Source organism: Tursiops truncatus, chromosome 19, assembly GCF_011762595.2.
Source record: "Tursiops truncatus isolate mTurTru1 chromosome 19, mTurTru1.mat.Y, whole genome shotgun sequence".
In the NCBI taxonomy this organism is placed as follows: Eukaryota; Metazoa; Chordata; class Mammalia; order Artiodactyla; family Delphinidae; genus Tursiops; species Tursiops truncatus.
In genome coordinates, this window is record NC_047052.1 from 51,997,873 (window position 1) to 52,011,173 (window position 13,301).

The 13,301-nt window shown below is 49.4% G+C and overlaps 1 protein-coding gene across 2 annotated transcripts in view; it reads left to right on the forward strand.

The window, feature by feature from the left end:
- MYH14 (myosin heavy chain 14) overlaps positions 1 to 13,301 on the forward strand; it is an 89,510-nt gene that overhangs the window by 40,802 nt on the left and 35,407 nt on the right. For both annotated transcript variants that reach the window (XM_033845522.2, XM_033845523.2), the window contains 7 exons: positions 1,778 to 1,899; positions 4,182 to 4,251; positions 4,390 to 4,550; positions 5,608 to 5,716; positions 8,486 to 8,617; positions 9,455 to 9,661; positions 12,236 to 12,373. In XM_033845522.2, coding sequence (XP_033701413.1) covers positions 1,778 to 1,899; positions 4,182 to 4,251; positions 4,390 to 4,550; positions 5,608 to 5,716; positions 8,486 to 8,617; positions 9,455 to 9,661; positions 12,236 to 12,373 — 939 coding nt within the window. The remainder of the gene's footprint in view (positions 1 to 1,777; positions 1,900 to 4,181; positions 4,252 to 4,389; positions 4,551 to 5,607; positions 5,717 to 8,485; positions 8,618 to 9,454; positions 9,662 to 12,235; positions 12,374 to 13,301) is intronic.

A 13,301-nucleotide genomic window follows, 5' to 3' on the forward strand; every position in this document is an offset into this window, starting at 1 on the left:
GTCTCCTGACCTTGCTGGGCACCTCCCCACTCAAGCCTGCCAAATGTCTTGTTGAAGGGTGGAATGGAGGAAGGAAGGAGGAAAGGAAGGATAGAAGGAAGGAAGGAAGGAAGGAAAGGAGGGAGGGAGGGAGGGAAAAAACCAAAATGTTACTGTGAGACCATCCTATATATTATTTCCAATTTCCAGCTATCTTCAGCCATTTCCTTGGGGCTCTTTTGAGAGAGCCACTAAGATGGCTTAAGCAAAAGTGAGAATGTATCAGGAATTCCCCGGCGGTCCAGTGGTTAGGACTCCACGCTTTCACTGCCGAGGGCCCGGGTTCCATCCCTGGTTGAGGAACTAAGATACCACAAGCCACAGGGCACGGCCAAAAAAAAAAAAGTGAGAATGCATAGATTCACGTAATTGACGATTCCATGATTAGGTTCAGGCATAGTTGGATCCAGGTGCTCAAACGGTGACGTCAGGAATCTTTTTCCTCTGCTTGGCTCTGCTTTTCTATGTGTTGCCTCCTCTCCGATGAATCTCTGTCTCCATTCTCAGGGTGGCACGGCAGCCACCAATGGCTCCAGACTTTCATTCTTTCAGTTCAGCAACCCTAAAGGAAAGAGAGAGCCTCTGGCAGCATGGATGTAGCAGAAGTCCCAGGGCTGGCTTTCACTGGCCTAGGATGGCTCTTGTGCCCACCCTTGAACCAGCCTGATTGGCCTGGCCTGAGTCACATGACCATGTCTGGAGCCAGGATGAGGTCAGTCCTAGCCACTCATGGACTGACAGCATAGGGGGAGGAATAGCGCCCTCCCTCCCACAGAATGGAAGTGTTATTACCAAGGAATAGGGAACATATATAATAATAAATGAACAGAAACTCCCTTTTTGCTGGGACATAAACATTCTGAGGGCAGGGGCTTTTATCGCCTTTTTTACTGCTGAGTCCCCAGTGCCTAGAACAGTGTGTGGCAGACAGTGAGTATTAATAAACATTTGATGGATGAATAAGTACATATATGCTTAGATAGCCCTTGAAAAAGATACAGAATGGTGGTTCTCATTTTTTAACCCTCCTCCCTACCAGATATTTATATTCTGCCCTAGCCTGGGGCCAGGGCTTTTTTTTTTTTTTTTTTTTTGGTTTTGTTTGTTGTTTGTTTTTGCTTTTTTAAGCATGTGAGGGGACTCCAGTGTGTAGTCTGGGTTGAGAACAACTGATCTAGAAGGCTCCATAAAAACCTGGGTATTGTGTTGACCACTCTGGGGGCCTGGGCAAGGCAAGAGTTGTTTTTCAGAATGTGTAATTTGAATTTTTTTGTAGTGTTTAGATTTTTACCATTTGTGTATTACTTTGGGGGGAAAAAAAGCAGGTAAGAGAAAGAAAAGGCAATGAAAGCTAACTACCAAAAATAATGATGTCCGTGCTTTGTTCACACATCGCCTTCCTAGACTGTCCTATGCAAATTCAGCACTCTCCGTCCTCCCTCCCCTCTGCTCTTTGCCCCTCAGCACTTAGTACTCATTTACTCCTGACGTTTGTGATGTCTTGACCTCATTTATTGTCGACCTCTCCCAGTGGACAGTGAGCTCCCTGGGGCAGGCATTTCTGCCTGGCATGTAGTAGGTGCTCAGTAAATGATAGGTTGAACCAGATGAAATTGCCAACCATTTTTGACCTGCCCAAACTGCCATCCACCTGAGTTCCCCTGACGGCTGCCATCCAGTGAGTGGCGCCCCCGTGTGGCAGCCACTGACCTCGCATGTCTGTGACTGCTCTTTGCAGGCTGGGAAGCTGGAGCCGCGGCTGGTGCTGGACCAGCTGCGCTGTAACGGCGTCCTGGAGGGCATCCGCATCTGTCGCCAGGGCTTTCCCAACCGCATCCTCTTCCAGGAATTCCGGCAGAGGTGAGCGGCATGGGGTGGGGTAGGGCTTGGGTGCCTGCATCCGAAGCACCCCAACTGCTACTTCTGGGAAAGGTCAGGGGTGGGGCCTCAGCGCGAGTGGAGGGGCGGGGCCTCCGGGCAAGTTCCTTTGGTTACTGAGTCTCAGCTTTCTCCTCTGTGATTTGGGAGAGCAATGCCCCCATTCACTGGACTCCCCAAGAGAAAGGGCATAGAGTACTATGTTGCGATCTGGGTATCGCAATCGGCATTTCTTATAAAAATGCAGTCAAGGACTTCCCTGGTGGTGCAGTGGTTAAGAATCCACCTGCCAAAGCAGGGGACACAGGTTCGAGCCCTGGTCTGGGAAATTTCCACATGCCACGGAGCAACTAAGCCCGTGCACCACAATTACTGAGCCTGCGCTCTAGAGCCTGTGAGCCACAACTACTGAGCCCACGTGCCACAACTACTGAAGCCCGTGCACCTAGAGCCCATGCTCCACAACAAAAGCCACCGCAATGAGAAGCCTGCGCACCGCAATGAAGAGTAGAAGCCCGCGCACGGCAACAAAGACCCAATGCAGCCATAAATAAATAAATAAATAAGTTTATTTTCTAAAAAATGCAGTCGAATAGGAGAGAAGGAAAAAATATCAACATATAATAAGCCAGTAATATGGTGAATATGATAACAAAAATTATGCTTCATGCAAGCTGTATATAGCAGCACCATGCAATAGAAAGAATGTGAGCCCCATATACAATTTAAAATTTTCTAGTAGCCATATTTTTAAAAGTAAAAAGAAACAGGTGAAATTAATGATAACAAGAGTTTATTTAACCCAGTACACCCAAGATATTAGATCATTTTAACATGTAATCAATATAAAAAATTAGTAGTGAGACATTGTGCATTCTTTTATTCCTACCGAATCTTCGAAATTTGGTGTATGTCTTACACCTGTAGCACATCTCAGTTCAGACACTGAATTTCCAGTGGTCAAAGTGAAATGTAGTCCTATCAAAACAGTGAAATTGTGGGAACTCCCTGCGGTCCGGTGGTTAGGACTCCCTGCTTTTACTGCTGAGGGCGCATGTTCAGTCCCTGGTTGGGGAACTAACATCCCCACAAGACGAGCGGCCAAAAAAAAAGAAAAGAAAGAAATTGTGTTGAACAGAAAAATATTTTACACTGCTTCAGTTTTTTGTTTTTGTTTTTTAATATTTATTGATTTATTTGGCTGTGCTGGGTCTTAGTTGCAGCATGCAGGATCTAGTTCCCTGACCAGGGATCGAACCTGGGCCCGCTGCATTGGGAGCGCAGAGTATTAACCACTGGTCCACCAGGGAAGGGAAGTCCCCCCTGCTTCAGTTTTTAAATTTAAATTTCACTTAGTTAAAATGAAACGCAGTTAAAAATGCAGTTGCCCAATTGCCCCGGCCATGTTTCAGGGGCTCAGTAGTTGCGTGTGGCCAGTAGCTGCTGCACTGGACAGTGCAGGTCTGCAGTTTCATACTCAAAGTGTGGTCCCCAGGCCAGCAGCATCAGTGTCACCTGACAGCTTGTTGGGTATGCACATTTTCAGGCCCCACCCCAGACTTACTGAATTAGCATCTGCATTTTAGCAAGATCCCTGGTGACTGAGAAACTCTGATACACACACACACACACATACACATACACATTTCCCAATCACCAGTCAAAAAAAATCGCATATTAATATATGACATTAATATATAATATTATGTATATGTGTTTGTGCATATATGTTGTACATCTAATATGCATTATTTTTAATGAAATGTCAGGATCCAGGGAGAGGGCACAGCAGGAGAAAGGCTCTGAGGACAGACACGTGTGCTTATGAAACGTACTTTTAAAATTTGGAGTTGCACTGAGAAATGTAGAAGAAACAGCTGTAAAGCACTTAGCTCAGGACCTGACACGTAATAAGTTCAAGAGCATCAGCCCCTATTTGTTGTTATTCTCACACTTCCGAGACACACCCTGCCTTTACGTCTCAATGACCTATGGTGTTGGTGTAATTAAACACTCGTAATCAGCACGTGGTGTGTCCTAGGAGTGGACACACCTAGGACATATTGATGATGTTGCCATTGGTGGTGGTATTAATGCTCTCTGCCTGGTGTGTGGCCCTCGGTAATACTTAAATATTTGTTTTTCTTACTGTTCCTATTGTTATTGTTATTATTGCTATTTGTCACTCTGAACCCAGTGCCTGGCCATGGTGACAGTTTGCTGTTACTCTTCACCCCTCCCCCACCCCTCCCCACCCACTTCAGGTACGAGATCCTGACACCCAATGCCATCCCCAAGGGCTTTATGGATGGGAAGCAGGCCTGTGAGAAGATGGTGAGTGTGGGGTGGAGGCTGAGGGTGTGTGCATGAGTGTGAACGTGTGTGCACAGTCTCAGGTGGTGGAGGAGGTTGAACTGGAGCCTCCCCTTTCATCACCCTTCCTCCTCATGACCCCTCCCCCCACTCTCACAGATCCAGGCCCTGGAATTGGACCCTAACCTCTACCGCGTGGGACAAAGCAAGATCTTCTTCCGGGCAGGGGTTCTGGCCCAGCTAGAAGAAGAGCGGGACCTGAAGGTCACAGACATCATTGTGTCCTTCCAGGCAGCTGCCCGGGGATACCTGGCTCGCAAGTGCGGCTCCCCACTATCTCTTGGGGTCACGTTGGCCAAGGCTGGTTCAGGGAGGGGTTGACCAGATGGCCCCAGAGGCTGGGTCAGGGAGGCTCCAGGATGGTAGAAGATCAATTGGCTCCAGATGTCAGGGCCTCCAGGATGGTAGAAGGGCTGAGAACAAAAGGATGGAGCCACTGGACGCCCAGGCTTCTTGGTTCTAGAGTCCCTGAGGCTTCTGAGCAATGCTGGGGACTCAGAGAAGAGCTAGACTCAGCATTAGGGTGACCAACCATCCCGGTTTGCCTGGGACTGGAGGTTTCCCAGGATGCATGATCTTCTGTGCTAAAACAGAGAAAGTCCCAGGCAAACCAGGTCCGTGTGATCACCTTAGTGGCCAATCCCTCAAGCGACTCCAGTCTGGAGGGGGAGACATACACGGGCACAAAGTGTCACAGTCCAGGGCGAGATGTGCTTTGATGGGGGTCATACAGGTACAGCAAGAGGCCCTTCAGACCAGGTAGATGAGGGAGGATGGGAAAGGTGTTCCAGGCAGGAGTGACAGCTTGTGCCCAGGCCCAGTGATGTGAGAGCCTGGTACATTTCAGGAATGCAGGGAGTTTTCAGGAGAGTCTCCTTCTCCCTTGGAACTGGCCCAGAGGAAGGATGAGAGAATAAAGGACTCCTCCAACACCAGGCAGAGGGGCAGGGACCATATCCAGGGGCACTGAGGAGCAAGAGAGGGGTGGGTCAGCTGTGGGCATAGAAAGCCCTCTCTGGAGGCTGGGAAGCTGGGGAGGTGGCTGGGGTGAGGGTCCAGTGGGTGGAAGATGAGGCTGGGGCTGAACTGGGGCTGGGGCTGTGGGGACAGAGAGGAGGGAATAGGGCAGAGAGAGTCAAGGGCAGAGAGACCGATAGACGGAACCCAACAAGATTTACTGATAATAGAGCAGTGCTTGCACACAGTAGGCATTTAATAATGGTTGACTAATTGAAGAGAGCTTTGCTCCCTTGCTAAGGGGACGGGGCCTGGAGGGGCTGAGTCTCCATTGTCCCACCCACCCATCTCCCCACCCAGGGCCTTCCAGAAGCGCCAGCAGCAGCAGAGTGCTCTGAGGGTGATGCAGCGGAACTGTGCAGCTTACCTCAAGCTGAGACACTGGCAGTGGTGGCGGCTCTTCATCAAGGTGAGGGCACCTGGAGAGGTGGCCCAAGTGGCAAGGAGACAGGTCCTTGGGGCCAGGTCTGCTTGGGCAAGTGACTTTCTTGGTTTGGGCCTCAGTTTTGTGCATCTGTAAAATGGGACTGATCAGCCCACCTTTTGTTCATCAGGATTCTTGAGGTAACAAGCGACAAAAAATCTGACTCAAACCAATGTGGTTAAAAGATACGGGACAGCTTTAGGTGCAGCTGGATCTAGGGTTGAGTTGAGGTCCCTAAGACCCCCTAGGATTCAATGATTCACGGGAAGGACTCACAGAACTTAGAAAAGCTGTTATGCTCATGGTTACAGTTTATTACAGTGAAAGGATGGACATTAAAATCAGAAAAGGTAAAAGGCGCACAGGGCAGAGTCCAGGAGAGACCAGACACGAGCTTCCAATTGTCCACTCCCAGTAGAATTGTACAGATAGGACTTAATTCTTGTAGAAATGCTGTATGACAGCACATATGGAATATTGCCAACCAAGGAAGCTTACCCAAGCCTTAGTGTCTAGGGTTTTCATAGGCATGTGATTGACCCCCTTGACTGTCCACGTGGTTGACCTTAGTTACTCCAGCCCCTCCAGAGGTCAAGGTAGACAAAGGACTCTTATCAGGCAGGATAATCCAAAGGTTTAGAGATGATCTCCCGGGAACCAGCCAAGGGCCAGTCCTTTCCTTGAAATATGCAGGGTTTGAACAACCCAGACCTGCTGAGTTAACCCTTTATCGCACAAGGGCCCAAACAATGTTGCTTATCTGACATTCTGTGCCTCCCATGTGACTTTCCTCCATGATGATCCCTGCAGACTTTTCCCACATGGCGGCCACCAACCAGGCCACTGTGGTCTTTTCTTATCACAGACTTCCAGCCAGAGTCCCAGGTTTCACTCTCACTGGCCTGGCTGGAGTCATATGACCATCCCAGAACCAGTCAGTACACATCAGATGAGCCAGGCCGGCATCACACGCCTCCCCAATGCAGAGGGGCAGAGCCAAGTGTGTGAGCTTTGAGGCAGGGTGTTCTCCCAATGGGAAATTGGAGAGCAGGAAGGAGGATGGAGATTTGGAGGCAAAAACACAGCTGTTCAGTGTAATTCTGAATATGACGTCTGAACTGTCAGCCTACACGCCCTCAGCCCATGTTAACTGAGCACCTACTATGTGCCAGTAACTTTTGAGGGTACAATAATAAAATGGTAAATAAAAACAGACAATGCCCCACCAACAAGGACCTACTGTATAACACAGGGAACTATACCCAATATCTTGTAATAATCTATAATGGAAAAGAATCTAAAAAAGAAAAAATATATATATATTAGAATATATAAGAATATATATAGTTATATATAACTGAATCACTATGCTGTGCACCTTAAACTAACACAACATTGTAAATCAACTATATACTTCAATTAAAAAAAAAATACAGTGCCCTGCCCCGTGGAGCCCACAGTTTAGGGCAGGGGTTGGTAAGCTATGGCCCATGGGCCAGACACCTGTTTTTGTCAATGCCCATTGGTTTGGTTACTGTATTGTCTGTGCCTGTTTTTGAGTTACAGCAGCTGAATGGAGTAGTTAAAACAGAGACAGGATAGCCTGCAAAGCCTCAAATATTTCCTAGCTGGCCCTTTAAGAAAAAGTTTGCCTATCCTAGGTCTGGGGACAGGAGGTGTGGTTTGCCAGATGTCACTGAAAAAAAATACACAACCTACAAGTTGAGAATTATGTTTTGTTTGGGGCTTTACTGAGGACTTTAGCCCCGGATACAGCCCTCAGATAGCTCTGAGGGACTGTTCCAAAGAGGTAAGGGAGGAGCCGGGATATATAGGAGTTTTGAAACAAACAAACAAACAAAACCAGGTAGTCAAACATCAAGATTACTGCTAATTAAAGAAAAACCAGCCACCTTGAGTTAATGAATTTAGCGCTTTTCTCTGAATGGGAAGATGCAAGAGTCTGGGCTGAATGAAATTATTCCTTTGATATGCACCTTAATCCTTTGATATGACCTAGGGCCAGTATCCTGTTTTCCTCCATCCTGAATCCCCTCAGGGTGCACCGTTGGGGGCAGCTGCAGCGGCTCACGGCTTGATGGCCTCAACATCCTCTGTTTACTGATGTGTCAGGCGATGTCCGGCAACATTCTTGGTCCACACAGGCATCAGTGAATGAATCCCACAAATAAACAGAAAGTTATAGTTGTGATAAATGCTATGAATTAGCTCAGAAAGGAAGATAATAAAATAGAATCAAATACAGTAGAGAAGTTGAGAAGAATCGGAGTTGAGGAGAACCAAAGAAAAGCAATAGAACAGATGTGAGCAGAGTATATCCCGCTTAGCAAAGGGGAGGGTGGTTTGGTGAAACTTTCATTTCGGTTATTCATGTGGTGGGGGGGGGCTGGCCTGTCACTCCAGCCTGGAATCACACAGTGTAAAGTGCATCTCTCACTATGGACCTTGGACCGAGAACTTTGAGGCACAGTGTCTCCTGTAGGCCAAGGGACCCTGTAGCAAAAAAGGGACACATTTAGTGCTGCTTGTAATGTACCCCGGACTGTTCTAGGCTGTTGGCAAATGTGAAGTCATTCACTCATTCCGACTGATGAGGTCACAAGGCCAGTAGTGGAGGAGCTGAAATGCGAACCCAGGAATGCGGCCCTGCTCAGAGCGTGAGTTCTTAGCTCCTGAGCCCAGCGGCCTCCCACGGTGGGAGCCAGTCACCCACCATCCCTCCTGTCCCCCTAGGTGAAGCCACTGCTGCAGGTAACGCGGCAGGATGAGGTGCTGCAGGCACGGGCGCAGGAACTACAGAAAGTGCAGGAGCTGCAGCAGCAGAGTGCCCGCGAGGTGGGCGAGCTCCAGGGCCGGGTGGCGCAGGTAAGGGGCGAGGTCCCCGGGTGAGGGCGTGGCGGTGGGAGGAGCCGATGGTGGGCGGGGCTTCCAGCTGAGCTGGGTCGCGGGTAGGGGTAGGTTGCGGGCTGGCGGAGAACCGAGGTTTACTGGGGCCGAATGGGGGCGGAAACTGGTGTGGTTGAGCAGCGAGATGCTGGGAGCGGGGCCCTGGGGATGTCGCCAGGGTATTGAGTGGGGGTGGGGCTGGTTGCTGCAGAGCCAAGATGATCAGGAGGCTGGTCCAGCATCGGGGCAGGGCAGGGGCTGGGCTATCCTACACAGGCGGTGGACTTTTAACTGTTGCCAGTATTTCTGGAATCTTAAAATAACGCTGAAGCAAACCCCTTCTTGAGCATTTTTCTGTTTGTTTTTTCAGAATTATTTCCTTTGGTTAAATTTCTAGGCGTAGGAGTATTAAATGCACTGTGAGCTGATAGAACGTCCTCCCTGGGGCTATTTGGAGGATGGACTGGAGATGGAGAGACTGGAGGCTGGGAGAGCGGGTAGAGAGTCCACTGGGAGAGGATGAGGCTCAAGCCTGTTAGGGTTATGGGGAGAGAGGAGGGGGGCAGGAGGGATGGAGCTGGGGACTGATGGGCTGTAGGGAGGTGAGGGAGAGGGAGGCCTCCAGGGGTCTGACTTGGTGACTAGGGGTCATCCTGAGATGAAGAGCAGGATGGGGGACTGTCTTCCGTCTCTCCCTCCTGCCCCCCAGGCCTCAAAGGGCAAAGTAACTCAGCGGGCAGGAGGGACCTTGTGCTCCACTGAGGGCCATCCTGGGAGCACTACCTAACGGACGCTGACCTCCCACCCCATCCCCAGCTGGAAGAGGAGCGTGCCCGCCTGGCAGAGCAACTGCGAGCAGAGGCAGAATTGTGTGCTGAGACTGAGGAGACCCGGGGGCGGCTGGCAGCCCGAAAGCAGGAGCTCGAACTGGTGGTGTCGGAGCTAGAGGCCCGTGTGGGCGAGGAGGAGGAGTGCAGCCGCCAGCTGCAAACCGAGAAGCGGAGGCTGCAGCAGCACATACAGGTCTGGCCCCGTGCGCCCGAGGCCGCCTCCCCCACCCCTTCTGTTTACCCCACACTCCTTTGCTTCAGCAAACCCTGCCTCTTTTGGCCATGAATTGGAAAAAGTGAAACAAAACAAAACTCAGCTCCAAGTGTCTTAAGCAAAAAGAATACTTTTTTTTTTTGGCTTTCGAATTAATGGGAGACTCTAGAATGTGTAAGCTTCAGGCATGGCTGGATCCGGGTGCTCAAGCAGTAGCTTCAGTACTCTGCCTCTCTCCACCTCCTGGCTCCATTTGCCTCTGTGCTGCTGCGTTCCAAGGCAGGCTGCCCTGCCATGGTTCCCCTTCAAAATCCATTGTGTATTTTACACTTAAGGCGCGTCTCAATTCAGATGCTCAATTTTCATTGGCAGGACTTCATCTGCATTTGTGTTTCATAACTTCTTCTGTGAAAAAAAGTAGATTAACATCCCCACGTTGATCCAAACATACTTAAAAGTTCCCCAATAATTAATTGAGTGACTGGTTTTAAATTTAAAAGAAATCGAATTAAATTGAAAATTTGACTCCTCAGACTGGTCACATTTTAAGAACTCAGTAGTGCTTTAATCACCTCCTTTTGACCCCATTGGTGAGGGGGGCAGGGATCCTGCCCTGTGGTTATGGAGATGGCCTAACACACCACACCTGATCCTGGACAGATGCGATAGAAAGCATGTTATTAGTCACAAATGTTCACAGCCTGAGGGAGGCAGACACCGTGGCACAGAGAGTCACAGTGGGGTTGCGTTCAGGAATGGCATGAACAAGCTGCAGCTGTGAGAGGCAAGCCTAGTAGTAACAAGAGGATGAGGTGACCCCTGGTTCCTGCAGGAAGATGTGATTGGTTTGTTTTATTTATTTATTTATTTTTTGGCTGTGCCACATGGCATGCGGGATCTTAGTTCCCTGACCAGGGATTGAACCCATGCCCCCTACAGTGGAAACGCAGAGTCCTAACCACTGGACCACCAGGGAACTCCCGATTGGTTTGTTTTAAATAATTCCAAGGACTAGCAGGTAACTGAAGCCTACTAGATAGGGATAAGCAGGTACCCTGTCTGGTCCCCAGGATACAGAGGGTTATTGGTTAGGGGACCTTATCTTTGGTAGCGGGGCAGGTGGAAGGACTTGTGATTAGGCCATTATAGGGACTCCCAATTTTACCAGCCATCAAGGCCACACGTAATATTGAATTTCTTAAAATTGAGGTGTAATTGACATATAACATTATATTACTTTCAGGTGTACACATAATGATTCGATGTCTATATACACTGCAAAGTGATCACCGCAATAAGTCTGATTTACGTCCAGCACCTTAAGTAGTTAGAAAAAAATTTTCCTTGTGATGAGAATTTTTAAGATCTACTCCTTTAGCAATTTTCAAATACACAATAAAGTATTATTAGCTACAGCCGCCATGCTGTACATTACATCCCCATGACTTATTTCATAACTGGAAGTTTGAGCCCCTTCACCCATTTCTCCCACCTCCCTACCCGCACACCTCTGGCAACCACCAATCTGTTCTCTGCATCTATGAGCCTGTGGGTTTTGTTTTGTTTTGTTGTGCCACTCAGCTTGTGGGATCTTAGTTTCCCGATCAGGGATTGAACCCAGGCCCTCGGCAGTGAGAGCGCCAAGTCCTAACCATCGGACCACCAGGGAATTCCCTGAGCTTGTGTTTTTCTGTTTTTTTGGTTTTTAAAATTATTTATTTATTTTTGGCTGTGTTGGGTCTTCGTTGGCTGCGTGTGGGCTTTCTCTAGTTGTGGCAAGCGGGGGCTACTCTTCCTTGCGGTGCATAGGCTTCTCATTGAGGTGGCTTCTGCCTGCTGTGGAGCACAGGCTCTAGGCACGCAGGCTTCAGTAGTTGCAGCAGTTGGGCTCAGTAGTTGTGGCACACGGGCTTAGCTGCTCCGCGGCATGTGGGATCTTCCCAGACCAGGGATCGAACCCGTGTCCCCTGCATTGGCAGGCGGATTCCCAACCACTGCGCCACCAGGAAAGCCCTGAGCTTGTGTTTTTTTCTTGTTTTAGTTTTGTTTCTTAGATTCCACTCATAAGTGAGATTGTCTGGTATTTGTCTTTCTCTGTCTGACTTATTTCCCTTAGCATAATGCCCTTGAGGTCCATCCATGTCATTGCAAAATATTAAATCTTAATTTCCAGTCTCACACCACAGATCGCCCCGCGTGCCTGGTGACTGCCGTAGTGGACGGTGCCCATCTCTGTGACATGTTTATTTATGATGTTTATTGTTTATAATCTTCACACACACATACAAGAATGTGATTTCAATGTGATAGACAAAGATTTTTATCTATCCTAATACCTCAAACAGTGCCTGGCCCCCACCAGGCACTCAATCAGTGTTTATTGACCCAATGAATGAAAAGTAAGCCTTGGATCCTTCCCAGCCCCACCCAGACTGTGGACCTGTCTGAGCCACGAGCCCCGGAGATCCGTGAGCCATCCCCTCCACCCATCCTTCCCATCACACGCCAGTCCCCAGCCACTGGGTCCTCAACCCTGCCTTCTCCCCACTGCAGGAGCTGGAGACCCACCTCGAGGCTGAGGAAGGGGCCCGGCAGAAGCTGCAGCTGGAGAAAGTGACGACGGAGGCAAAGCTGAAAAAGTTTGGGGAGGATCTGTTACTCTTGGAAGATCAGAACGCCAAGCTGAGCAAGGTGGGTGGGCTGTGAGCCCCAAGGGCAGGGGGAGTGGGCTCACTGGTGAGCACAGGTCCTTCTCTGCATCCCCCCCAGCTTGCCCCACCTCTAGGGGTCTTCAAACTCTCAGTCTTGGCTGTGTCTCCTTTGAACCCTTTCCATCTCCTTGCGTCTCTGTCACAGCTTCACTCAAGCTGGTATTTATTGAGCAGCTATTATGTGTCATTATCTATCTCTGGATCATCCGACACCCCAAAGCCGCATCGCTGAAAACAACCCCCGTTTCATTACATCCCATCGTTGTGTGGGTGGGCTGGACTGTGGTCCCCTTAGGCAGTCGCGATGACGTAGTGGCGGGCGCTGGAGGGCTGGTGTCCAGGTGCTCTTTTGTGTGACCCTCTGCCCATGGGAGAGCCTGGGTTTCTCACCTGGCAGCGCAGGGCTCCCAGAAAAAGAAGTGGAAGTGGGCAGGTCTCTGAAAGGCTTAAGGCTGGAACTGACACGGCATCACTTCCCTTGAATTCTATAGATCAGGTGTTGGCAAACATTTTCTCTAGAAGGCCAGATAGTAAATATTCGGGCCTTGGCAGGCCACTCCATTTCTGTGACAACCACTCAATTCTGCCATTGTAGCATGAAAGCAGCCACAGGTGGTCTGTGATCAAATGGGCGTGGCTGTGTCCCAATAAAACTTTATTTATAAACACAAGCAGTGGGCCATATTTGGCCTGCAGGCTGTGGTCTGCAGACCACTGAGCTTAAAGCAGACTCAGTCTAGATTCAAGGGTTGGGGAATTAGACTCTGCCTCTGGCTGGGGACATGGTGAAGAATCTGCCACCATCTTTAACCTGGCACAGCCAGGACTGGACTAGGCACAGGGGATATGGCATTTAACTAACTAGAAAACCATTTCTGTCCTCACAGGGGCATGGGGGGAGAGGGAAG